The following is a 25654-nucleotide window of genomic DNA, read 5'->3' as shown; positions in this document are numbered from 1 at the left end:
GATGCAGACAGTGTGAGGATGAAGCCAAACCACATCTGAGCAGAGATGGTTCTGACACAGGTTTGGTCTAAGTCCAGTGACTAAGTTCAGTGACTCTATTAGCAATAATTCCCTGTTAGTCCTTTACTTTGATAAACTAGTACACACAGGGCTGCAGGAGTCTCAGCAAGCCTGTCGGTGTTATCAACATCAGAAAACCAATTCAAATAAAAAGAATGAACACTTGGACGTAAATCAGTCTGAAAAGAAAACTGAACATAACAACAGAATTTAAGTCTAATTGGGACAAGATTTCAAGTGTGTTTTGAGTTTTATAATTTAACCTGTTTACATGAAAAATACCTGACCTGAATGCAAGTCAAACAGCCATCTGTCTTCTTCAGATCTGAATTTTTGGAGTCCAGAATCAAATGAAGTTATTTTTTTCTGCTCCATGCTTCTTTTCAGTTTGACACCTCTTCAGATCTCATTTCTTTAACAGTTTGCACCCACAGTCTCTTTTTCTCCATCACTAGAGCAGAAAAGCGTCCAGGTGCAGTTTGAGGTTTCCGTCCTGCTGTCACTGTGTTACCCACACACCTTCACCACAGAGCAGGTGTTAGACCGTGGACGGGCTCCTGCTCGGTGTCGCCTTTTGTTCCCACTGTCACCACTCCTCCGTCCTCCCACTCAAACACACAAACAAACAGCTTCATGACGGATGAGTCACATGCTCAGTGTGTTCAGTGTGTTAGCTTCCTGTGAGCTTGACTCATGCTCTGCAGTCAATGAGAGCTCTTCATTCACTGACACTTCCTCACGTTTCTCTCCTCCCATGACCGTCATTGAGCATCTTTCATTCTCGTCAAGGAGACGAGGAGGAGGTTTTTGAAGGACCTGAGAGCACACACACTCACTCACACACACTCACTCACACACACACACACACACACACACACACACACACACACACACACACACACACACACACACACACACACACACACACACACACGTGTCTGCTATGCAGCAGTCTTTCATCCAGTGGTGCGCCGTGTTAACACTACACCTCCACTGTTTGACGTCACTTCAGGCCGACGCTGTGAATCAAAGGATTGCGCATTTGGCAGCTTCGGCTCGTCTGTCGTCATATCGTCTCCTTTTAAAGAAGGAAGGTCATGAGGTAGAGACACGAGACGGTTCCATTAACATAATAAAGAACACTTGAATCATGCTAAACTTTGGGGTGGAGTGTATTAGGAGCAGAGGTGATTACTTACTTTGATTTTAACGATGTAAAAGGGTTACATTGGCTAAATCAAACACATTTCACCTTTAACATCACGTTTTCTGTTCAAGACTTTAATTTCTCAGGGTGTAGAGATGAGGGCAGTACCATACACCGTCTACAATAATACTGGTATAACAATATTCAATAATAAAAATTAAAATTTTGGGATGCAAGGAGTACTGCATACACAACTGTGGTTATACCAACAAACAGAAGGACAGAATGGATACTGTTTGTGAAAAATGAATGTCACTGTGGAGTTTAATAGGCTTGAATCTCACAGACGGATTTGTTAAAACAACCTGAAGTTTCTGACAGCATTCTGCGGTCTACTCCTTAAATGCACAAAAATCTCTGATGCAAGTTTTGGAAACCTCTATTCCTTGTTTGTGTTTTGCTTTCATAACGTGTCAAAGGCAGCCTTAATCTTTAAGTGCTGATCTGCCTTATTCAGTTATTATTTCCCGCTCCATTTTTTTGGTCTCTGTCAAACACACACTCACACAAACTCAAAATGTGGTAGAAGGCGTAGGAGCATTTCTGTGTAATTAGCGGTTAGACTGGATTACTGACGGGCTCATCCCAGCTTGATGAAACTGTCTCAGCCACATCTCCACAACCTGTCTGATAATTATTTACAGGTGTATTTGAGTGTGTGGTGCTGGTCATGTGACCACATCACTGATTGCTGTTGAAGTGTTGTTCCCCTGACGATAACTGTCATTAAGGAAAGTGAGGGCAGGAAGCTGTTTGGTTGTTGACACTGATGGGACTCTGCATGTGTGTGCGTGTGTTGGCAGATTTTCCCACTCTGTAACAGCTCTTGAGTGTTGTCAGGATGTTTTCAAAGCCACTTCACAGGGTGTGAAGACATCATCAGCACCTAAAGGTCAGAATGAATGAGCTTGTTGCTGATTGGCTGATCTGCTGAAGTGTTAGTGTCTAAAAATAAGTTTAATATTTGTTGGATTATGAGCTCTTTGACAGGTAGGAAACATAAGGCAGATAGGCCCGATCAGAACTAACCAAATCCAGATCAGATAATTTGCATACTGTGGCCACAAGGGGCGCCAAACAGTGGCTTTAATGGTGCTTTATATTACTGCTGATGGATTTGGTCACACTTTAAGGGAGACAAGCTGTACGCTGTGATTCTTTTAAGTCCCTAAGACATAAAACATCTATAGAGGACAGTCTGTAGGGAACAGTCTTTACAATGCTGGGATTTTAAAGGCTTGCTTCCCCATAGCCAAGTCTAAAACCTGCATGTTACAGTTTTGTGAGTGTATAAACTTTGAATGTTCGGGTTTCATTAGCATTACTCTCTTGTCATTACAGCTTCACACACCAGTGTATTGTTAGTTTTTACCTCCATTTCCAGCAGATAATTACCCATCAGCCCCTTCTGTTTCTAATTAGACATGGTGAAGGAAATGAAGGCAGCAGATGCTTCTCTTTCCGTCTCTGCGGCTCTGTTTCTCCTCCCTCGGCTGACGTCCTCGCTGTGTTTCAGTGCCAGCCATCTCGGGGGTTGCCCCGGCAGCTTCCTCTAATCTTATCCCGCCACGCTCTTATTTTGGGAAGATGCTTGGGCTCTGTTGTCATGGCAACAGGCAGCGATGCGGCTCGAGTTATGGTCATGTTGTTCTCACACAATGAAGTGTAATCAGCCTCCTAAAACATACATATCATTAAATCAGAAACGAGATGGAGACAGTGCATGTTTAAAACATGATGCTCGCCCCTGCTCCGCTCCCTGCGTTCTCTCACAAGACCCCATTTTGTCTGACATTTCCAGGGGGCTGCTGGTTCACTCCTCTCCGTTTCTTTCTTTTCTTCTCTCCATGCTTTTATCCTGAACTTTGTGTAGTGCTGGATGTTTTCTTTTGAGGATTTTGCATATGAATGTTTCCTCTGTTCACAATACAAGAACACATTTACATTCCCCTTGTTCATTCTTACACAGAGAAAACTCCAAACTATTTCCATATCAATACATTTTTTATTTATCCCTGACTGCTGCAGTTTATTCCTCCTCCTGAAGCTCCTCCAGGGACTAAACTAACCCAAAGGTCTCCTTACATTAGATGTTATGATTGTTTTTTTTGTTCATCAGAAGTAAACCCATAAGAATGAAAGCAACATGTGGTCTTTATCCTCAGGGGTGAACTTTATGTTTCTCTGTCTAAAACCTTCAGTGGTCACATGAGCTATGATTTCTTTTAAAAGCAAAGGTCAGACAGTCTGATGTGTATAACCTCAAAGGAACCTCAAACCAAAAGAAGTGAAAGGAGAAATGTTTCTTTTTTTAATGACCAAGAGTTACAGAAGCAGCCACATCCCATATTATCTCCTCTTTTGGTTGAAGATTTCCTGCAGGCTTGTCCTCCTCTTTGAAAAAGTCAGAACCAGATCAGTTATTGATCCAAACACCAATAAACTTTCAACTTTTTGTGTGCAAAACTCAACACTTATTTCTAATTCAATAATCTTGACTTTATATTGGACACCAAAACAACAGTGTCCAGTCAGAAATAGTTGTGTGTCATGCATACACTTTATCTTGTTTTTCATAATTTTATCACTGTTTTCATAATGAATAACATTAATTAAAGCCTGAGTGTAAAAAAAAGGACAAGGTTTTAAGGTCCAATTTCAGAGGACAGATTTTGGACAACATGTCGTGGTGGCGATGAGAACATTTGGCATGGTTGAGAGGTTTTTAGTTGTTTGTGTTGAATTGTCCATTAAGATGGCCTTAAAACAAATGAAAGTCAATTTAAATCTTCAGAGTCATCCTGTTGCTCTCAACACCATAGAAAAGATCCATCATGAGGAGGTTTAGGACATTCTCATTTTAAAAAGGAACTTTGAAAATGATGGACTGGCACTCTCAAGTCCACACCTCAGCCCCATCCAGCAGATTTGGTGGAGTTGTAAAAAAAAAAAAGTAGACAGATCAGTTGTAAATTCAGAGAAAAAGTCTGTGTCATATAAGAACATTAGTGTTGAAGCTCTCAGGAAATATATTGACTCTATGTCAGAAATGTGTAACTGTTGCAGAAGGAGGAAAAACCACATATTAAAGTTGAAGTAGGTAAAAACTGAAGAACTCACTTCATCTGAGATTTGTTTGGCCACTACTGTGCTATGAAAGGCTTCATATTAGCTGTAGCTCACAGTTTCAGTAGATGTTTTGTTGTTCTTTATGTTTTTGGTACCAGATGCAGTTGAGTTCAAAATGATTACTGCTGTTGAACAGATCAGTGAATTATTAACACAGCTTTTCCAAACATCCAAATTTTATTTGGATGCGTCAATCATTTTACTTTGCAGGAGCAAAATTATTTAATAAAGAAGTGACCTTTATGATGAGCCAAAGCACAAACCACCATTGTGCTTTAATCATGTGCTTTAACTGTCTGACCTCAACTGTCATCTGAGAGTAACTCATAGTCAGGTTAGTTACATTTGAGTTAATCACAAACATAAGACCCAGGAGTTTATTCAACACATCAAATATACAAATGCTGAGGGAGGAGGAGCTTGTTTTCATTAAATTATTCTTCCTCACTCTGATGAATTCATGTTATTTACATATTCCTATTGTGAATGTTAATGCTGGGATAACAGCGAAAACCTGAGAAATTCTTGAAACAAGAGCAAACTGCATCATTGGACTGGCATGTCACTGCTCTCTGTGTCTGTGTGTGTGTGTTTAAGAGTGAATAAACTTAGAGGCTTTGAAGATAAAAGCAAAGTGCATCTTCCAGGAAATCAAACGTCATCAGCTGAAATTCAAAGGAGAAAGACGTCAAAGTCCTGTGCACTAAACCAAAAAGAATCCTGCAGACATTTTTTTTAAACTTGCAGGAGCCTCTGCAGCTTTCTCTGACATATTAATAACCTCATTACACGCGTCTCTCTCTGCAGTCTCCAACTTTAATCCTGATGTGCACATTACCATGCTCACATGTAGCCCTGTCTCCAGCCTTGGACAAGCATCCTACCATCTGTGTGTGTGTGATTGTGTGTGTGATTCCTGGTGAGAGGAGCTGCCTGACATTTTCGCCACCACTTCAGAGATCAGCACTTTACATCTGCACCATGCCTGAAAACCAGATGTCCATCCTGGCACTAACACCTGAGGCCTGGTGCTGCAGCTAATGGAGTGTCTCATTAGAGGAACCACAGGTGGAGGAGCCTCAGCTGTTAGCATTGGCTGCTAACGGAGTGAAGAGGCTGGAGCTTCGGCTCAGACCCATTTTCAGGATAGGAGGAAGTCACATGCTGCTATGCTTAAACAGGAGTGTGTGATTCAGCCGAGAGAGGTTCAGAAATACAGTTTGTATTCCAGTCGAGTCTTTTATTTTGAAAAGGTTGGTGTAACATAGAAATGTCACTCAGTGTGTTCTGTGTGTCTTTAGAAGGATCCAGAGGGAACTCATGTGGAAACTGCAAGAACTGCATGCTGCAGAGGATGGTGCGGGTTTGTGTGTACATGCCTCTAATGTGTGTGTGTATGTGTGTGTGTGTCTGATTAAATCTCTTATTTCCAGCTGAAGTGCAGCCCCCTGTGTGTGTGTGTGTGTGTGTGTGTGTGTGTGTGTGTGTGTGTGTGTGTGTGTGTGTGTGTGTGTGTGTGTGTGTGTGTGTGTGTGTGTGTGTGTGTGTGTGTGTGTGTGTGTGTGTGTGTGTGTGTGTGTGTGTGTGTATGAGTGTGTGTGTGTATGAGTGTGTGTGTGTGAGCTCTCAGAGGTCGAGCTCGGCCCTCTCATGCCTGACTGGACTCATTTCATCTCCTCAACGACTGGCTGCTCGTGTTAATGGTGTCAATACGGACTTAACTGTACTGATTCTGCCCACTGCGCCGAGAGTGTGTGTGTGTGTATGTGTGTGTTTGTGTGTGTGTGTGTGTGTGTGTGTGAGGGAGGTAGATGGGATGGGAGACCTCATGGTATCTGTAGCTCAGTGCTAACGGGATGTTTGCTTTTACTCCTGATACTTGGTGATAAGGAGAAGAAATCTATTCTGGCATCTAGAGCAGCCGTCTGTCACAGGAGCTCAAAATGTTCTGTTTACATCTTCAACTCAAGATGTACAGCTTCTCTCAGACATCTAGGGCTGAGAATTTTAAAGAATTTCAGGAATATTTCTCTGAAAAACTTTCCAAAGATGGTTTGTGGACAGGGATTCAGTCTTTGTAGGCAAGACAAGATTTGATGACATGTTAACAGAGTGCAGACATCTTTCCCTTCTTAAAAATGATTCTCATTCGCCAGAGGCTGTTTTCCATTTCTCTTGTTGTCTTGTTGTCCAGATTTAAATGCCAGCATCCTCGTTGGCTTGCTTAAATTCTTCCAGAATGTCTTAAGATGGTTCTGACACTGCTGCACAGTCGCAGAGGTTTGCGTCGTCGCGTCACAGCGAAGATAGCGGCTCGATTTCAGCTCCTGCATTCACATGTCGAAGTGTCCTTGAGCAAGACATTGAACTGCAAATTGCTCCCATTGTTGGTTAATGGTGTGTGGATGGGTGTGAATGTGTTAGTCGAAACTATAGAAACCTCTGCCATGTGGTGTGGATGGGTGAATGAGACTGGCAGTGTAAAGCGCTTTGAGTGGTCTGAGAGACTAGGAAAGTGCTATATAAGTACTGGTCCTTTTACCATTTAAGTACTGGTACAAAAAAGTTCCTGGTTCCAGTTGCCTATCTGTGCAGAGATAGTATGTTCTCCTTGTTGCGTGTGTGGGTTCTCAAGCTTCCTCCCCCAGTCCAACAACATACTTATGAGGCTCAGTGGTCTCTCTAAATAAGGACAGAGGTGATATGCTTTTTCTTCTGATTTGATGTACAACATGTAAAAAAAGACCTTTCTAAGGGGACAGTTTTAGGGTGAAACACAAAAGTATTGTTGCGTTTCGGCCTCATATTTTAGTCGACCTTAAACACAGACTTTTGAAAACGACCTCCAGAATGGAATTTTTCTGAAATGCTGCCGCCACTGTTGCCGTGTAAACAGTAAGCTGGCGTTTTCAGTGGCAATGCTGATGTCATACTTAGCTTTGCACATACAACAATACCCTTGTTTCGATTGTCGCGAACTACCGTGTTGTTCTTGTGTTGATAATTTGCTGAATCTACTGACTTTCTGTCAACAAAATGTGCAGCTCTTGCACTACTTCTGCACTTTGCATTCACCAATACACCAGATGACCGGCCCAACTTAACTTGGGTGGAGATCTACCAAAAGCAGCTTCTTTACAAGACAGTTTTAGCACCAACTACAGGCCTGGCATGCTTACCACAGGCAATTCACCCCCTCAGCGTTTTAGCATTTTTGGATAAAATGTTATGTTAACGGGACCTAAGATGAGATAATCGCCCCATGAACCATTTGATTAACTGGACACCTTCATCAGCTTCAGAGCTGGACATGGACTTGTTCCAAGCTGAATTATTTTTTATTTTTTTTCCAGGTTTTTTCAAGTTATTATTGTACCATAATGGATGGCTAGTTGCTGGACTCTACAAAAGAGGGGAATTTGGGCTTTTTTAAAAGAACCAGTTCTTTCGGCTCAGCTCACTAAAAAGAGACCACTCCTAAAAAAACTGAAGCTAAAATTTAAAGGTTTCTCTTCAGACTTTGTGAAGTTCAAAGATCAGACCTTCAACCTGTGAGCCACATAGAGCTGACACAGCAGACAGTACTGTATGTAAGCCTTTACAGGAAACAGCCCCTGCCCTTTTCCCATGATTCACCACTGACCTTAATCTGCTCATGGACACATCAGCCGCTCTCCTCTTCCTCTTCCTCTCTGTACGGCTGTTCGTGCAGTCTGTCTGATACACTCACACACAGAGGAGGCTGCTGGCTCCCTCTCACTCATCACCAGACGTCTGGATGTAAAAACTGGGCTCGCTGCCTGTTGCATGAACAGCGGTGATGGTAGGTCAGCTGAGGAGATGCTTGCAGCTGATTGGCTTAGAGGAAATTGCTGTAATACATACATGCACTGACCTTTCTCCTTCCTCTTCAATCCTGTCATCATGTCTGTGCTCTCAGTCTCCTAAAACCTTTTCTTTTCATCCTGCTTCTTCAACTTCTTCATGCTTTCTATTCTTTTCTTTCCCTTTTCTCCTCTTCCCCCTCTTTTCCTTTATTAACTTCCCCTTCTTTTTCTTTTCCTTCCCCTTTCTCCAGCACTTCTCTTTCTCTTTCCTGTCTTTTTATTCTTGTCCTCCTTTCTTGTCACCCTTCCTTTCTTCCTCTCCTCTGGTAATTTAATTGTCAACTGTCTTTCCTCCCTTTAACTTTTATTTCCTTTCTTTTCTCTTTTCATCCTTGATGCCTCACTTTCCCTTTAGCCTTCCTTCTCTTCTCATTTATTCGTTCTCCTCTCCTCTCAGCTGTCTGTCCTCCTGTCATTCCTCTGGATCCATTTGTTTTGCTTCATAAAATCCTGGATGTTTTGTCTCTCTGGCTAAATCACAGAAAGCTTGAAAGGTGGCGGCAAGATTGCCCCCGCTGACCATGATGGATGCCACAGAAAGCTTGACCTTCCTCCTCCTCCTCCTCCTCCACAGTTCTCCTCCTCCTCCTTTCTAGGATCCCTCCGACGTCATAGCAACAGATGGCAATTTGATTAGCGAGTGGAGTTCTCGTTTATTGGCCCTCGTGCCCTCAGCTCTGTATCGTGTTTCAATTAAAGAGGGATTTGGAGGCAGTGAGTCAGTCCCCGTAATTCATTAAGAGAAGCTCTCACGTGTAGAGGAGCTGACTGGAGGAGGCTGTTATCATGAGTCAGGAGCCTTGAGACCCTCAGTGGGCTGGAGCAGATGAGGCGTCAGCAGGGCTTGATTTAACACCTGAACACCAAGGGCCAAACGCTGCTTAAAACTGGCTTTAGTGGAAAAATCAATGAGACACCCAAACTGTGCTTAGGTATTATCATTCCTGTTCACTGGTTTGATGTAAACTGGGAAATGTTTTTGTTGACATTACTTTCGTCGGTCCAGCAATGTGAATAATGAGGTATCGGCAGACTTTAGTATGAGGGGCCGACAGGGACATTATTCAGTTGTGTGTATGAGAGTGTTTCAGTAGTGTGTATGAGAGCACAACATTTCAGTAGTGTGTGTGAGAGCATTTCAGTTGTAAGCATGTTAGATTTTTATTATAATGTGTGAATATGTTTAGTTTTATATGTGAGTGTGAATAGTAATCCTGAATAATGTCCTATTGCACCTCATACTTTAGTGTCTGTATGGAGAGCAAAAGTATGAGGAACTCAGTACCATCAGAACAAACCTGAGTAAATGTAAGGCCAAAGATATCTTTGTCCTCATAGGGAATTTTGTTTGCAGCTGGAGACGAACAAATACATAAACAACACAAATATAACCCACATCAGGTGCATAAGTACATAAAACATGAAATATAAAGCCCAGCAGTGATTCTCCAATAACATGATAAAAATAATTACAATTATGAAAAGGTAGATGTGATAAAACTTATAAAAAAGGATCAAAATGATAAAAAAAATAAAAGTGATAAAAAAATAAATGAATCAAAAAAAAAGATAAAATGGTGAAATTGATGAAATAGAATACAAATGCAAAAGATCAAAATGATCAAGATATAAAAATGGCAAAAAAATATATAGATAAAAATATATATACTTTAATACTGATGTTTTATTTCAGTCCATATTTCATGTTCATTCAATTTTTTTTTTTTTCAATTTTTTTTTTGTTTTGCTTCTACTGCATATCCCTCTATATGAATACCAGCAGGTGATTTTCTTATTTTTGTTTCATTGTGATGACCCCAGCAAGTCTATCAACCAGTTTATGGAAGTTAGTGGAGATTTTTGCTGCCAAGCAGTTATATAGGATCTCCATTAGATGGGACAAATCTTTACGGTCAAGTTATCACCTGGATTGTGATCAGTGCAGTGCATGAGAGGCAAAGTCTCTATCTGAGCACTAGTCACACCAGAAATGCAGAGATGATTGCTTTTAGGATCTAAAACTGTGAGATTCTCTTGTGTGTTTGCTAATTAGCATTTTAAAGATTACTTACTGTCTATTAAGGAAAGGTTGTTTTTTATGTCTGAATCCTGCAGAAACAGACTCTGAAGGATGTCATGCACAACTGTAATTCACAACAAACATCTGAAGACACTTCTAAAACATTAACAGGTCTAGTCCCAGCATTGAGACACCATCAGGAGTCTGATCTTGTCTTAACACACCATGAGTACAGACCTCTGCAGCATTTAGTGAGTGAAGAGAACAAATTCCCTTTAACAGACAGAAACCTGGAACAGAACCAGACTCAAGTTGGACATCTGCTGAGAGTGTTGGGGTTCGAGAGGGATAGCGTTTGTAGCTCTGAGTTGCAGGAGTGAAGATGATGATGGTGAGTGTGAGACTGTTAGCTGTAGCAGCTTGGGTCCTTGCAGCTACTCGACCATGCATACATACATTCTGACATTGCACAACGCTGTGTTGTACTAAACTCCTTCACTGTTCAAAACCTGAACTGACCCGGAGATGTAGATATACCGCTTCCCAACTCAGCTTCAGATTGGAAACAGTTTGGAAACTGTGTGTGTGTCGACAGCAGTGTGTCTGCACCCTGCTGAGAACGGAGGAGTGTGTTTTGGGTTGGTGCCTCTCATCCCTCTTCAGTGAATGAGTGAGTCAGTGTTAAAAAGGTGTGTCGCAAAACTGAGTCACTCTGACTGAAGACGTTTAGCGCAGCAGGGCCTGAGTCACTGTTCATACTGCAGACCGTCTCTGAATGATCCTCAGGACTCCTCCTCTGCTTGAAGCTTTATCACTGATTACCTGGCAGAAGAAACAACCCATTATAGTATTTCCTTTGGTGATGGTCAGATATTAATATTCACTTATTGTTGCATTTCTGAACACAAATCTTCTAAAACATCTCAGGGTCAAGGAGAGCAACAACATGGGACTCAGATGTCTGGTCATCATGTTGCAGCTGCTACTACATGAACATATTTTGAGGAACAACTATGTTTAATTAAAATCAGCTTTCTTTTCTTCAATGAGCATATACTTATCCTTTTAGCACTCCTCTTTCTGCATGGCTTAACTCGATGAGAGCTTATATTTTAAGGCCTTTTTAATGACAGAGAACACAGCAGGAAAAACTCTGTTAATTCGGCTCAGCAGGGCGGATGAGCGTGAGATAATCGAGGCGGTACAGGACAAGACAGGATTCAGCTGAGATCAGAATCACCCAGACTATGTGGTCGGTCTGTGCTGTGGAGAACTAAAGAGCTGTGGGTTCAGCTTCCACCTGAGGAGGACCAAACCTGGGGTGACCGCCTGACAAGATTCCTGTGCAGTCTTTGAAACCTTTCGAGAGACTAGGCGTATAAGATGATGGAGGAGTTTAAAGTAAATCTGTGTTACGGCTCGTGTTCCTCTCCCCCACCTCCATCAGCTTATTCTCACACACACTTTATCACCACACATTAAAAAACCATATGGTTATAATTGAGCCTAATAAATGTCAGCGTCGCTGCTCACGCATGAAGGGCAGAGGGCTGACTGTCTGTTTACCTTGTACATGTGTTTAATTAGCCTCTGCCATGCTACAGTGTGTGTGAGTGTGTGTGAGTGTGTGTGCTGGGTTACGTCGTCTAACTGATGTGAGGAGGTGAAAACGAGTGTAATTAGATGAGATAGCAGGAGGATGAGCTGCACCTGCATCCATCACAGACATGAGTCACTGTTTGCTCACTTGCTGGGTGGGCAAGTGTAACACAGGAGGATCTGAAGTCTGCAACTTGGTGTTGCCATGTGAAGGCCCATTTATCCTCCTTTTACGTACCTAAAATGTATACATCCTTTTCAAACAATGTTACCGTCACAGCTCACAAATTTCTTTGCGTCCTTTACGTTGACGTTGCTGTTAACCCACACATCCACCAGGGGGGGCAGCCCAAAGTTAAACATTTATGACAACAACAAACTCAAAAACAGCATGGCGACTGGTGGTTGCTAATGTAGCTCTTGTATAAAGACAAAAACAGAGGCAGCATTGTCGGAGGTGGTGGTCAGTGTGTCTGTTGAATATATCTCATAAGCCGTAAGCTTTATAAAACCATGCAGAAATGCGGATGGAATGAAAGCAGAGCATGGACAGAAGGCTCCAACTGTATCCAGATTTGTGTTTAACGTTTGCTGTTTTGTCCTCAAAAGAGTCAAAGCTCATGCCAGAAAGCTCTCCCTCTCTAATTTCAGGAACTGGTGGAAGTTTTTCTCTTGCCCAAATAGTTGAAGAGTTATGGTAATGAGAACAGTGCATCAACAGTTGTCTGTGACTGGATTTGTATGCAGTACCGTAATATTCCAGATATCACCATTTTATCCTGTGATGAGCTGTTTGAATTTTCTAGTTAGCCTAAATGGTTGAAGAGATACGGTAATTTAGAGAGCACTTGTAAAACAGGAGCACCAGTGCTCTGATAGGATTTACAGCTTTAAAGATCATATCATTGGAGTAATGTGAAGTTATTCTGCAAAGATAGACTGAGAAATAAAATGTGATACAATGTTTTCTGTATTTACTTAATCGTAATTAAAACCTTTAAGTCCCGGCCCTAATATTTTCAGGTTTTGTTTTCCTCATATTGTACACAAGGAGAAGGATCACATAGGGGACTCCAGGCAGCGCTGTTGTCACTGTGCTTTGATTCAATGTGACACTATGGCGGGATGCTGTGCATGCTGTGAGGTCACAGTGTTAGCAGGGCTCAGATCAGCTCTGGTGAAAGAGGACAAGTTTGAGGTTGAGGGGAGAAAATGCCTCACTAGCCAGTGAACTATAGAGCCTTAAAGAAACCACTGCACACACAGGAAGTTCTGCTTTGTTGCCGTTTTTCCTCCCAAACCCGACTCTGTTTCAACCCCTTAACACCATGCCTGGTGTTAAGAGGTTTCTCCTGGTCTTTTACAATATATTGTAATGTACTGGTTGGGGGTTGTTCTTATTAGATAATGGTTAAGATGAGTTATTTGGTTTGAGAATTACAAGGATAAGTGAATAAATCACCAAAGCAGTTCAGCAGCCAATGTCTGTGTGTAATGCGTTTTCTTAACACTTTTTAAATTTCTGCCTGTATGAGCATTAATGATGTATTTACCCTGACTAGACAGCAGGTCTGTGCCATGTGGAGCACAGACAGCCTGTGCCCCCTGCAGTTTATCATGTCAATGTACAGCAGGCGTCATATCCACTGTGTTCTCTCCTCACTTACTCACAGTTTTAAAACTCAGTCGCAACAAAATCTCCTTCGCTGTAAACTAATAATAATATACTGCCAGCAGGGTTACCGGTATTTTGCTGTTATTTTGACAGTGCTGTGTTCAAACATAACAGGATTTTACTGATACAATTTTCTTGTAAAATTACAGTAAATTGTTAACACTGCAGTCCTAGTTTTTCAAAGAGAAACTGAGAAACTATTCAAGATACCCATCCTCTGCAAAATCTAACAGTTTGAAGAAAATGTCTTAAAATATGAGTTTGTTAAACAAAATCTTTTTAAAGGCTTTATTATTTGAGGTGCTGTGACCTTGCACATTGACCTTATTTATCTATGGTTAGATTTAGCATGCACCATCATTTTGCACGACTCTGCCTACTGAACACCCCTTTAGTTTCACCCATCATACATCTTAAACACTGAATTCTTTTTATCCCACTTTGGTTAACTATTTCACCATTAATGCAGGAAAAAAATAACCTTATGTGCATAAATTCTTTTGGGATTTTTTGGGGGGGGGTTTTGGACAGAGAAGCACTCTGTACGATCACGACATCCTGATTTGTGCTAAGCGTGCAGTGAAGCCCTGAAACTTCTGTGACGTTGTTTCAAAGGTTACAAGTTTGTGTTGCCCATAAAAAAATGACATCACCTAATTGTAAAGTCAAATATTACAAAATATCAAAGCATCATATGAGACCTTTTCAGTGAAACTCTTAAAAAAAGATCATGTGTCAGCTGCTGATGTCAGAGTTTCTCTGGCGGCACTCCTTCCTCTCCTGTGTTGGGAGGAGAGTTCCTCGATGTGAGAGAAGCTGCGGTGACAGTCAGCTCTGCTGGGCCAAAGATTAAAGAGATTTCTTTCATTATTTATTTGCTGCCAGCTGCTGTCACTCGCCATGACACACCTTTGAAGACTGGCGGCTTTGATGGGAGTGAAATTTCTTCTTCTGCTGCTGTCTCCTGTCCTGCATCCAGCTCCTCACACCCGACACCTCGCCTCTGAGCGGGGGACAGCGGAGGATGAGTCAGAGTCTCAGGCCAGTTTGATGAGAGGAGAAAGTGCAGAAAAAGAGTCATCAGGCCAGAAATGAGCTGCAGCAGTGTGATGATGGACGGATGGCTGGGAAGTTTGTGTTTCACAGCTTTAAGCTTGAGCAGTGATGAGAATCTGAAATCAATACACGTATCCGCGGAGGATTAGTTAGATTACCTGTGCTATAGATTCTCTCTGACTCCCACACTGTGTCCTTCATCGATTTCCTTTGCAGAAACCTGTGAAACTGATCCGACATTTTCAACAAGTTCATAATGATAGAGTGACTCCTGAAACATGTATGGCCGCCAAGACTTGAGCTGATCCACCTGTGTCAGTTTCTCCACCAGGGGGGGCTTTACAGTTTAAACCTGCAGTTCTTTAAACAGCCACTTGAGGCTGTCTCTTTCAGTGAGTTAATCCCCATAGAGCTCCATGTAAAATGTCCAACTTAGATGTGGAAAGAAAAATGTAACTATTCCTTTAAAATGTTACAGTCAGTTGGATGTCTGCATATTCCAAGCTGCTAAACTTAACATCTGAAACTTTTTGGTTCAATGAGACGTTTCTCTGTTTACAATACGAACACACTGTATACAAAGACAGTGATCCAAGCCAGGGATGGGTGTTTAAAGCAAATAAATGTTTAATAGTCACTGCTATTTGCATATTATTAGAATATTTCCCACCACCCAATGCAGACACAAGAAGATAGAGATCAATTAAATGACAGTCTATACACATTGTAGGCTATTGTTTGACTTGAATCTAATCTTTTAGATTAATATTTTTGTGAAGTTCCTCTCAGATCTCTTTAAGCAGCAGTTGTTTTTTCTCCAGCTCTTAATCTCACAGTGGCATCTATGGTTTCTCATATTCTTTTGGATTTTATTATGGAATGTTTTCATTTATTTTGTGGCAAAGAAATAAATAACAGTCCTCAAATTTCTTTCCAATCTGTGTCTGAGGGTTACACCACGTCAGAGGCTGGTAAACACAACTGAAGAAGTTGGTTTTTAGGGTGTGAATATAGTCACATGAACTGCTAAATTCTCCTTTATTAAACCAACATTTGAAAATCACAAGTCATCCTTATTCAATTCTAGACTTTATAAAGTGTAGAGTCTCTAGTTTTGAAGCCCATCACCAGGAGGTGTTTTGTTGGGAATGCTAGTCTAAATTTAGCTTAGCAAGAAAGAGGTAGTCCTAAGGTCTTTAGCCTCCTAACTAGCTAACAGCTACAGTGTGCTCACCTGTCAAATAAGTCAGCCAAGCTGCCAAATTATGCAAAATTTTGAACTTTAATGTATTTAAACTAATGAACCCATTTGAGCCAAGTGTAGCACTGGTGCTACGATTTGCATGTCAATTTTTGGTAAGCAGTAGATTCTAAACTAGGTGAGATCATTCAGCTTGCACATAAAATCTGGGTAGTTACACTTTCACATTGTGTTTTCAACAAGTCCCAGAGCACTGTTTCCATCTATCTATTATCTATTGATCCATATTGAATACATGTTATCACGTTTTTATGTTTACATTTTTGAGGGAAACAGCCATGCCATTACTGTTTTAGTGAAACATGAAATATGTGTTTTGTTAATGGTTAATGGCACTTTTTAGCAGTTTATTTTGTTAGTCTGGACATAAGTCTATACATTCTATTAAAGTCTGGGACATAGGAGCTGATGTAAAGCAAAAAGTTTTATGCAAAATGACACTACAGCATGTTAAGATGTAAAGATGTGCTCTGGTAGACCTGGAATGGTAAGCCATAAAAGTGGGGGGGGGAAAACAATATAAAAAAAATCAACCCTGTCAATGTGGATAGAAAAAAGAGCAATTTAGACCAAAACTGTATTTTGAAGCAAGCTTTATTGGGTGCTTCCACAGCCAGCCTCAAGTGGACTCTGAAGGACTTTAAGTTTTCAGCACTTAAACAATGAGCTCACATTTTCAAGACCAGTGATTGCTGCTTGAGTTCAACTAGCAATCTGTTCTCCTGGGAAAACAGAGCCTGGCTGTAAAAGACAAAAACTCCTGCCTGTAAAAATTTATTCTGCCTAGCTTACAGCCTGCTACAGAAAATGTTTTGGTCCCCCTTGACAAATGTTTATTTTTTTAATATAACAAATAAAATATTGTGCAAAAACTCAGAGTTGTGTGTCTACTTGAGGCCTGCAGAGCTCCACCTCTTTGCTTCTGTCTTGGCTATTAGGCAAGATGAGTCCACAGTGCCTACGGTGAGCATCTTCATAACCTAATGGGAGACATCACGGGGACAATGTCTGTGTTTTATACACAATGTGCTGTAGTCAAACTCTCTGCATCCAGAGTTCTGATTAAAATGTGTTTGAGTTTTTAGCTAATCTTTCTGCTAACTTTAGTTATGATCAGTTGCACCAACTTACCTCTCGTTCCCAATGCACAGCTCCTTCTGTTTTAAGTTATGACACCAAACACCAACCTTTGGGTCTGAATGTGAGCACATTGAATAAACACTTTAGGGATATCATCCTTTCTCATCATCTTTCTTCTGTTTTCATTTATGGTTATGTGTGTGTGTGAGTCAATACAAGTGTTTATTACTTCCTTTACTTTGTGTTCTTGTGGCTCTTTTTCCTATGTTTGATGAACTCTGAAATGAAACCTCCTCAAAACCAGAGCTGAGAACATATCTGTCTCATTTCTTCCTGAGGTACCTGGGTTTGACTTTTTTTTTTTTTTTTCATCTATGCAGCCATTTCTCCCAAGGACTTGTAAAACAGCAGTATAAAAAGGGAGAACACAGCTGTGTGACTGACAGTGTGTGTGGACAAACTGCTGCTGCAGCACAGAGGCCTGAGCTCAGTTTAGCCCGCGGCATGCTGAGGTGCCAACTGGCAGGAAATCCCGAGCACAGCAGGCAGGTTAGCCCTGACACAGCTATGGGCAGCATCTGTACGTCCAGACATCTTACTCTTCATGAGACTGTTTCACTTCATGACACCGACCTGCAGCTGCTGCTGGACTCAGCCAGCAGGGGAACGGATGGTATCCTGCTCTGTGACAGGAATAGGGACTTGTTGTCATACAAGTCTGGTGTTGTTTCATATTATGTTAACATCAGCGCAAACCAGCTGTGTCTCAGCCTGTTACTCCACACTCCCTGACTTTCTCTGTTTGTGTCACCCAGTCCCTGTGGTCTCCTCCTGAATGTATAAATCTATAAATTATATGAAGCAATGTGTAAACACTCAGAAATGATCGGAATCAGCTGTCTTACTTTTTGCTTCAGCATGCTCTTCTGTGTAGACCAACCCCAGGAGCCTCATGGTGTGATAAATAAATTGCTTGTTCCTGTGTGTCTGTGTGAGCGAGGAGCAGCCTGCTGGTTCTGGTCTGAGCCCAGTAAAACAAGCCCGTAATGTCCGTCTCATTAACACCAGACTCTGCTTCCAGGTGTGACTCATTTTCTCCTCCTTGTGTGTCTCTGCAGGTGGAACGGGAGATAGCCATCCTGAAACTCATAGAGCATCCCCACGTTTTAAAGCTGCATGACGTCTACGAAAACAAGAAATACCTGTGAGTACATTCATCCTCTTCTTCTGCTGATTGTAGTAAATCAACCTCACATTCTTAGCAGAAAACTAGTGGTATTGTTTCTTTTTACTCTTTTAATCCTGATTTTTTTCCACTCTGCTGTTTTGGGAAACTCTTTTTTCAGCCTCTGTCAGACACCTCGTTTTATGGGCTGTTTCTTTAAGAGTAGCCGCTCCACAGACCCTTTTCTCTCTGATTGGTCAGCCCTTTAGAGACCTGTTAGGGGGCAGAGCTATAAGCAGAATTTGGTGTTTGAGGCCCTTGTCCCTCCAATATTTCATGAGCCAGTTAGGAGACCCTTTTGTGATGATCTTATCATTCTGCAAGTCTTGAGAAGATTTTGTTAAAATCTCGTGCAATATCAGTATTGGGCCGATATTCAATGCAAAAAAATCTTGCGTTAAGTAAGTCCTCCTCACCAGTAGTTGGCAGAACATTGCTGTGGTTTCACAGCACGACAAATGTGAACCAGGTCCTGTTCAAACAATATGAATGAACCAGAGAGTTAACAGTTGAACTGTTTTATTGTGCACTTCAAGTTATTTAAAAAATACAAAAAAAATACTAAAACTCTGGCAGATTTTGGTTTTTTTCTTACATTTTTTGCACTTTTGTTAATTTATTAAAAAAATATATAAATTAAAATATTTTTTTGTGTGTTTTATTTTGAACTTAACAGCAGAGTGACTGTGCTTTCTTTATTTGGACGTATATGTCACTGTTAATTGAAATTGTATGTATCAAAAGAACTAATGTTATTGATACTCAGTATCAGTGAGTACTCAAAAGGGAGTGCTCGTACTAGTATCAGTCTGAAAAAAGTGGTATTGAACGTTCCCAGTTTTAAGCAGGTTGAAATTCTGCACGTTTAGTTTGAACATCCAGCACTGTTTCATGTTTAAAACATGAGAAAGCAGAATACCCCCTCTTTAAGCTCAGTTTCCTATAAACTAAAAAAGATGTTTTGTGATCACCTTTAAAACCTGAAAAATAAAAATAAGCTTTATTTTTACTTCATAAACCTGAAACACAAGGGAAATTTCATCTTTGTTTCGCTTTAAGGAATGGCAAATTAGGAAAAGATAAGACATAAAAATAAGAACCATCCAGAACAATTTAGCATTCATTTTCTCACCTTTCAACAGTGCTGCAGGTTGCGCTCTGGAATTTTATTAAAGCGTGTAATATTTTATGGGTCCCCTCCTCTTATCCGCCCCCTGTAACCCCCTGCTTTAATGTATATCCGCGTTTTGTTGTGTACATTAATCTACTGCATGTGAGGGCTTTGCTCCAGTGGCACGGCTTAATGCGCTGTTCAATAATTGATAAAGGCAGCGCCATCACACGGAGCAGGAATTTGTTTTCTTAATGTTGCGGGGGTCGCTCGTCGTAGATCCAAACGGTTTTCAGCAGAAAATCTCACAGTCACAAATCACCAGCAAACACGTTTGTAATTTAAATAGCTCCGACAAGTCAACGCTTGAGCAGATCTCTTAATCTGCTAATAAATCAGGCTGTGGGGGAGGCGGTCTCCAGGAGGAGGAGGTGGTGATACGCGGCGAGGATCAACAATGAGACAAATGAACAGAAGACAGAGATAAAACATGTGAAAGCACAGACATAGAGAAAACTGCTGGGAAGTCTTCTTCAGAGTGTGCCCGTTTGGTCATTTCATTATGTCAAACCAACACTGTGGTTTATGAGTTATTGTATTTATCTTTCTGTCATTGAGCGGGAGAATGAAGTTGAAGATTTTAAGATATTTGCATAAAACTCAATTCTGACCTGTTTCTTCTTTTGGTCTGTGCAGGTATCTGGTGCTAGAGCACGTATCTGGAGGCGAGCTCTTCGACTACCTGGTGAAAAAGGGAAGGTTAACACCTAAAGAGGCCAGAAAGTTCTTCAGACAGATCATCTCAGCACTGGACTTCTGCCACAGCCACTCCATATGGTGAGCTTCTCCTAAGATTCTGGGGAAAGAAAACATAAAGCTGATTTTTCACCCTTGTATTTTAGGTTTTTCTGTCACATCTGTTGTTACAAGGAGTTGAGAAGACGGGGTGAGCTCAGTGTAGCCATTAGAGGCTGACATTTTTTTGGGAATCCCACAGGGCACGGGATTCTTGTGGGATGGGAGTCAACTTAACTATTTATCACGGGATTGGGACGGTACAGGATAAAAAGTTAACGGGAGCAGATGGGAGAAGGAACCAATCAGGAAGATAAAATGTAATATGTGACATGCGCTGCCATTTTTTAGTTTCTTTCCAATAAGCCTACATTCTAATGCAAGTGAAAAGAACTACACCTCCCAGAAGCCAACAGTAATCTAAAAAAGAATAGGAAAGAAAATCTAATCAAAGTCAACGTATTGCCTAAAGATTAAACGAAGGGGAAAAAATGGGAGTGGTACAGGAGTGGGACTAGACAGACTTTTTCTTTGCTTTGCTCCAGGATTGGGACGGAACAGGATTTTTTTCTGTGAGATGGGACAGGAGTGAAAATCCACTCCCGTGTCACTCTCTACAAGCCATCTAACGTCCTCTGGCATGGTGCTTTTCCCCAAAATGTCCAAAATCCCAACTCATGCAGTAGAAACAGTAAATCTAGTCCCATCCCTGTCTTCCCAGACATCAGCTTTACCTCCTATCAAGAGGAACTACTCTCACTTTTATCCACACTTTATTTCCTCTTCATATTAAAGTAATCTTCCCAGCCTTTAATTTGCAGCAGGGTGAGGAGAAATCCTCCGTGGTGTGAAATAAATTCACTATAAAAAGGAAACTGTCAGAGCTCTTAGGCAGCACACATGATAGTTTTTTTTCGTATTCCTAGAAGCACTGGAGTGTAACTCACTTTGGATTATCCAACAACAGGCTTTCTGCCTCCTCTTCAGCCTCCTTCCTCTTCAGCTGCAGCCGGAGGCGTCTGCAGAGGGTCTGGCTCCCCCTTGATCTCTTTTCATCTCTGAGAGCACCTTTAGTTCCTCAACGCGTGGCTGAAACGCTGTGTGTGCATCTGAGAGCGTCTGCACATCAAAGGGGCTCAGGCTCTGACTTTGCATCCAGAGTTTAGCTTTGAAGGACCCGTTTAATTCAGTTTCCTGCATGAAGCAGAGATCCTCCACCAGAATCCAGCTCCCATCTGCTGGTTTCATTTGATTCAGACCTGATTGGACTTCCTGTTTTAGTATCTTTGCTGACAGAGGAAATACTTGTGTTGTGAGAGTTTGTAGGATTCAAGCCTACTACACTCCATTTCTAGAAAGTAGAGCATTAAAAATGTGCCCACATGTTTTTTTGGTGGTGCAAAAAGCTAGGTGGACATTGATGTAAAAGATGCAGGGCAAGTAAGGTTACACTGTGAAAAAAAAAAAAAATCTTAACAAGTATTTTTGTCTTATTTTAGGTAAAACTGTCTTTTTAGATGTAATATGGGCCACATTTACCTGACTAGTCCAGAAAAATGTCTTGTTTTAAGTTATTTAAAGAATAAAAATTAGGTCTGAATTGCTTGTAATAAGTTAAAAAAAATCAGCCGATGACATAAGAAAAAAAAATGTTTGAAACTAGAATAAAGTCTTATCTTTAATTCAGACCTCATTTGTGTCTTTAAATAACTTGAAATAAGACATTTTCTGGATTGGTCAGGTGATTTTGGCTCATATTGGCTCATAAAAGGCATTTTCTACTCAAAATAAGACAAAAACACTTAATAAGATTTCAGTTTTTTACAGTGTACTTCTCCCTGACATGTATGCTCCCTAAAGTTAGGAGAAATTTGCAGGAGCTATTCCCCAAAATTTCCAAAGTTGCAACCAGCAAGCAGGAATATTCACCGTCTTCTTTTCCAAAAGGATTCTTCTTCAACAGCAGCAAACAAAATACTAAAAACAAGCCTGTCCCAGATGTAAAGACCCACTGCATCTCCTCTTTAATGTCAGATGATGATTTTAAACTCTGCTTTTTGTTTACTCTCCTGTCGTTCTCCAGCCACAGAGATTTGAAGCCCGAGAACTTGTTGTTGGATGAGAAGAACAACATCAGGATAGCGGACTTTGGCATGGCGTCTCTGCAGGTCGGGGACAGTCTGCTGGAGACCAGCTGTGGGTGAGTGGCGTTTGCTTGATGTTGGTGGTTGGTAAAAATTCTCTCTCTGTGGCCATAAGTAGAAATCTTTCAGTGTGTGAGGTTCAGAGAACTCTGCAGGACGCAGGCTGCTTCAGTGTCGCACTCAGCGCAGTAAACTGCTGCAGGCCAACAAGTGTTTTACAGAGCTGCTCATGTGGAAGAGCTGCAGCTCCACTCCGCCGGCTTAGAGAGGCTGCATAAAGAAAGAAAGAAAGAGGAGGATGAGGGGGTACTGAGCAAAATCTTGCTCCTGTGATACACACGCTGGGCTCCTTTCAAAGTAACTCTGGAGGTTTATAGTTTCACTTGGTCTTTTGGGCAAATCTCTGTGAAGTGGCATTTACCATCTGAGCATTCAACTTTGACCTGTTTTAAAATGTTAACTGTCTTCTCCAGTGTAAGTTTCTGCTGCATGTCTTAGTCATTTTAACATATTAAACTTAAAGAAGGGTATGTTTGACAGTTTGCAACTTGTACACTTTGCCGTCAGTTCTGTTTTTTTTTTTTTTCCTCACTAACCCCTAACTCTTATTTTTCAACTAAATATACTTTTTAGATGCAAGCTCCAACTGCAATTAATCAATCCTAATTAACATGTTGAAGTCCCAGACCTAAATATGTATATTTAAAATCATATTTAAAGGTTTAAACAGCCTTTACCGATATACCTTACCTACAGTCCTCTTTAACCTCCAAGTCCTGATGCTTTCGATGCTTGGGCACTAAGTCTGAGCCATTGGTGCACAAGTCCAACCCAAATCCAAGTCCTTGACTCGAGTACTGCAATACTGAACTGTTGTGTAGGTCAGTTTGAGCCACCTAAAGGAGTTGTTAATCCAATTAATGATTTTTTAGAAGATGTTAACCACTTCTATACTTAGTATTTGCCAATATACCAAATGATTGACTCAACTCTACTACGGTGGAGATCTCCCAAATGCAGCTTCTGGACAAGACAGGTATAGCGACAACTACAGGCCTGGCATGCATACTACAGCGTTTTCAGTCTCTCAGTGTTTCCATGTAAATGTAGATTTTTTTCACTGCATTTTAGCGTTTTCGAATGAAAACTTAAACGAGGCCTTAGTCTGATATCCTCTTTTAACAGTTTTTAAATAGTCAAACTGACTGAAAGCAGCAGTGACGCCCCTTTATGGGCTATAGATGCGAACCAGACCATCACCAGAATCTCCAACAATGACTGGAGTGTATTTTGAAAGCTTGTAACCATTTAAAGGTCCGGGCCTGACTTCAGATTACAACTGCAGAAAAAAAAGGTACAAAATAGATCACAGTTCATAAAACTCTTCTGTGTAGATAGAAAATCAGAAAAGTTTTATCAACTGTTTTGTAAAATCAGAAGGTTTTTCTTACCGCTTACAGAAGCTTACAAAACTCATTTAAGGAACATTTCAGATCTGTTCAAACCCCAAAATGATTCCTCTTCATATGAACAGACTTTTATTTTGAAAGTTGGATATTTCTATCGAGAAGCTGTGTCAATCTCATTCTCTCCAAAGCCACCAGACTCCATTCATGAAAACATTGTTCATTCCTCACCGAGATCAGTTTCACTGCTTTATTTGGTTTGTTTGTTGTGCTCCTGTATGACTCAGGTTCTTCAGTGGTTCTCTCAGATCTGTCACAGTCTTTTTCTAGAAGTAACCAAAGACAGAAACAAGCACCAGCTGCGTCCCTCTAAGTACACTGGACTGTTTTTCTGGATGCTCAATAATGTTTTGACTGTTCAGAAGAATAAATCCCCCTCTGTCTAGGTTTAGTTCCTAGTTAGTTTAGGTCCTTTGTTTCTGCTGTCAGAATAACAACCTAACTTAAACTCCAGTTGCTCTAGAACTTGTTTTCAGACTGCCACTTATCACAGTTACTCATTAATGTGTGTTTTATAATGTTGATGACAGAGTTATCGGCTGCTCTTAGTGTTTTCTATTCAATCAGTGATGTGTCTGTCAGATGACTCCTTCTTCCTTCAGTGCATCAGACCGTGTTCATGAAGAAGCTCTGATGGATCCTGTAAATATCTCCATGAGTAACACCATGACTCCTCCGCGTCATGTGACCTTAATGAAACGAACGAAATGTCAGTGAGAGAAGAGCGCTGACACGTCGCCTCCAGCAGGAAGGATGATCATTTGCTCTGCTTTAATGAGATTACACTTACTGTGTTTGAGCAGTTCAGACTGACTGCTTGTACATACATTAGCATAGCTAAGTATGATGCAGGCAGTGATGGAGTGTGTGTTTACTCTGGGACTGTGTGTGTGTGTACCACTGAGTATGTAACACCATATGAAGAGCCGTTCTCTGTGCTTCATTTGTTGTGATTAATACACACAGACGAGTGTTTTCACTGAGTGTGTGTCAAAAGTGGAGTATTCAGAGGACAGGCTCTGAGTGTACAGCAGAAGTAACACACAACACGAGAGGTCAGGCCCAGGACCTTCAGCTTTCATCTTTCAATGTACTTAATGTCACTGAGGACACAAGACCAGGTTAAAGTTATGACTTGGAGCAGAAAAGACAAAAAGTGGTGCTTAATATAGTTCAGAGTGTGGGATCTGAAATATTTGGGTTTAAAAATTTTGTTTGAGGTCAAAATAGCCTGAAAATGAAAAAACAATCCTAACCAAATCCAGATCCTGATCCTGCCATAAAACATCTTAACATATTTAATCCTTACATCGCCCCCTAATGTAGAAGCTGCGTATAGATGGGTAAATGGAGCGCCCCAAGGCACAAGTATGTTTGAGCACAGTTAGGACCAATCCCAATTGTCACTCTTTCTCCCCCTTCTTCATCTACCCCTTCTCCTTGACCCTCTGCTTTGAGGGGCAAGGAGAAGGAGTGACAACACACCCCTAAGAAACAGGACACCACTCGATTCCTGCTACTTCATCAACCCTAGTCACTCGCTGGCTGTGTTGTAGGCAAAGCAACTCTATATTCACTTCCCAACTAAACACATTTTTACAAAGTGAAGATAAACCGATGTCATTAGGGTGACAAACACAACGAGTTGTATTTGATTAATGATTAGATGGCTAAGCTGCCTTCAGGAGCTGCATTAGCTACATAAGCTATGAAAAGCAAATGTTACAGAATTTAGAAGCTACACAATATGGCTCCTGCATACTGTAAAGTTAGCTTAACACTAGCTTAGCTGTCTCATTACTCATATAATGCAGTACATCATAGTGAAGTCTGTTTGCTGTAAATCCGTCACCCTAGTCTGACATAGATTTGGCTATAGCAGGGTTAGCTAGGTTGTTTTAACAAGCGATTTCAAAATACAACTAATAGTTCGAAACAT

The 25654-nt window shown here is 41.1% G+C and overlaps 1 protein-coding gene across 11 annotated transcripts in view; it reads left to right on the top strand.

The window, feature by feature from the left end:
• The window catches only part of LOC141787471 (serine/threonine-protein kinase BRSK2-like), a 136295-nt gene that overhangs the window by 71048 nt on the left and 39593 nt on the right, over positions 1 to 25654 (top strand). For all 11 annotated transcript variants that reach the window (XM_074665892.1, XM_074665890.1, XM_074665895.1 and 8 more), the window contains exons 3-5: positions 18093 to 18178; positions 20007 to 20147; positions 22189 to 22305. In XM_074665892.1, the coding sequence (XP_074521993.1) occupies positions 18093 to 18178; positions 20007 to 20147; positions 22189 to 22305 (344 nt within the window). The remainder of the gene's footprint in view (positions 1 to 18092; positions 18179 to 20006; positions 20148 to 22188; positions 22306 to 25654) is intronic.

This window comes from Halichoeres trimaculatus, unplaced genomic scaffold (assembly GCF_033239565.1).
Source record: "Halichoeres trimaculatus isolate MK-OKI-2021-1 unplaced genomic scaffold, fHalTri1.1 fHalTri1_scaffold_3, whole genome shotgun sequence".
NCBI classification, from domain to species: domain Eukaryota; kingdom Metazoa; phylum Chordata; class Actinopteri; order Labriformes; family Labridae; genus Halichoeres; species Halichoeres trimaculatus.
Note: the sequence above shows the minus strand (reverse complement) of the source record. Positions and strands in the feature narration are given on the sequence as shown.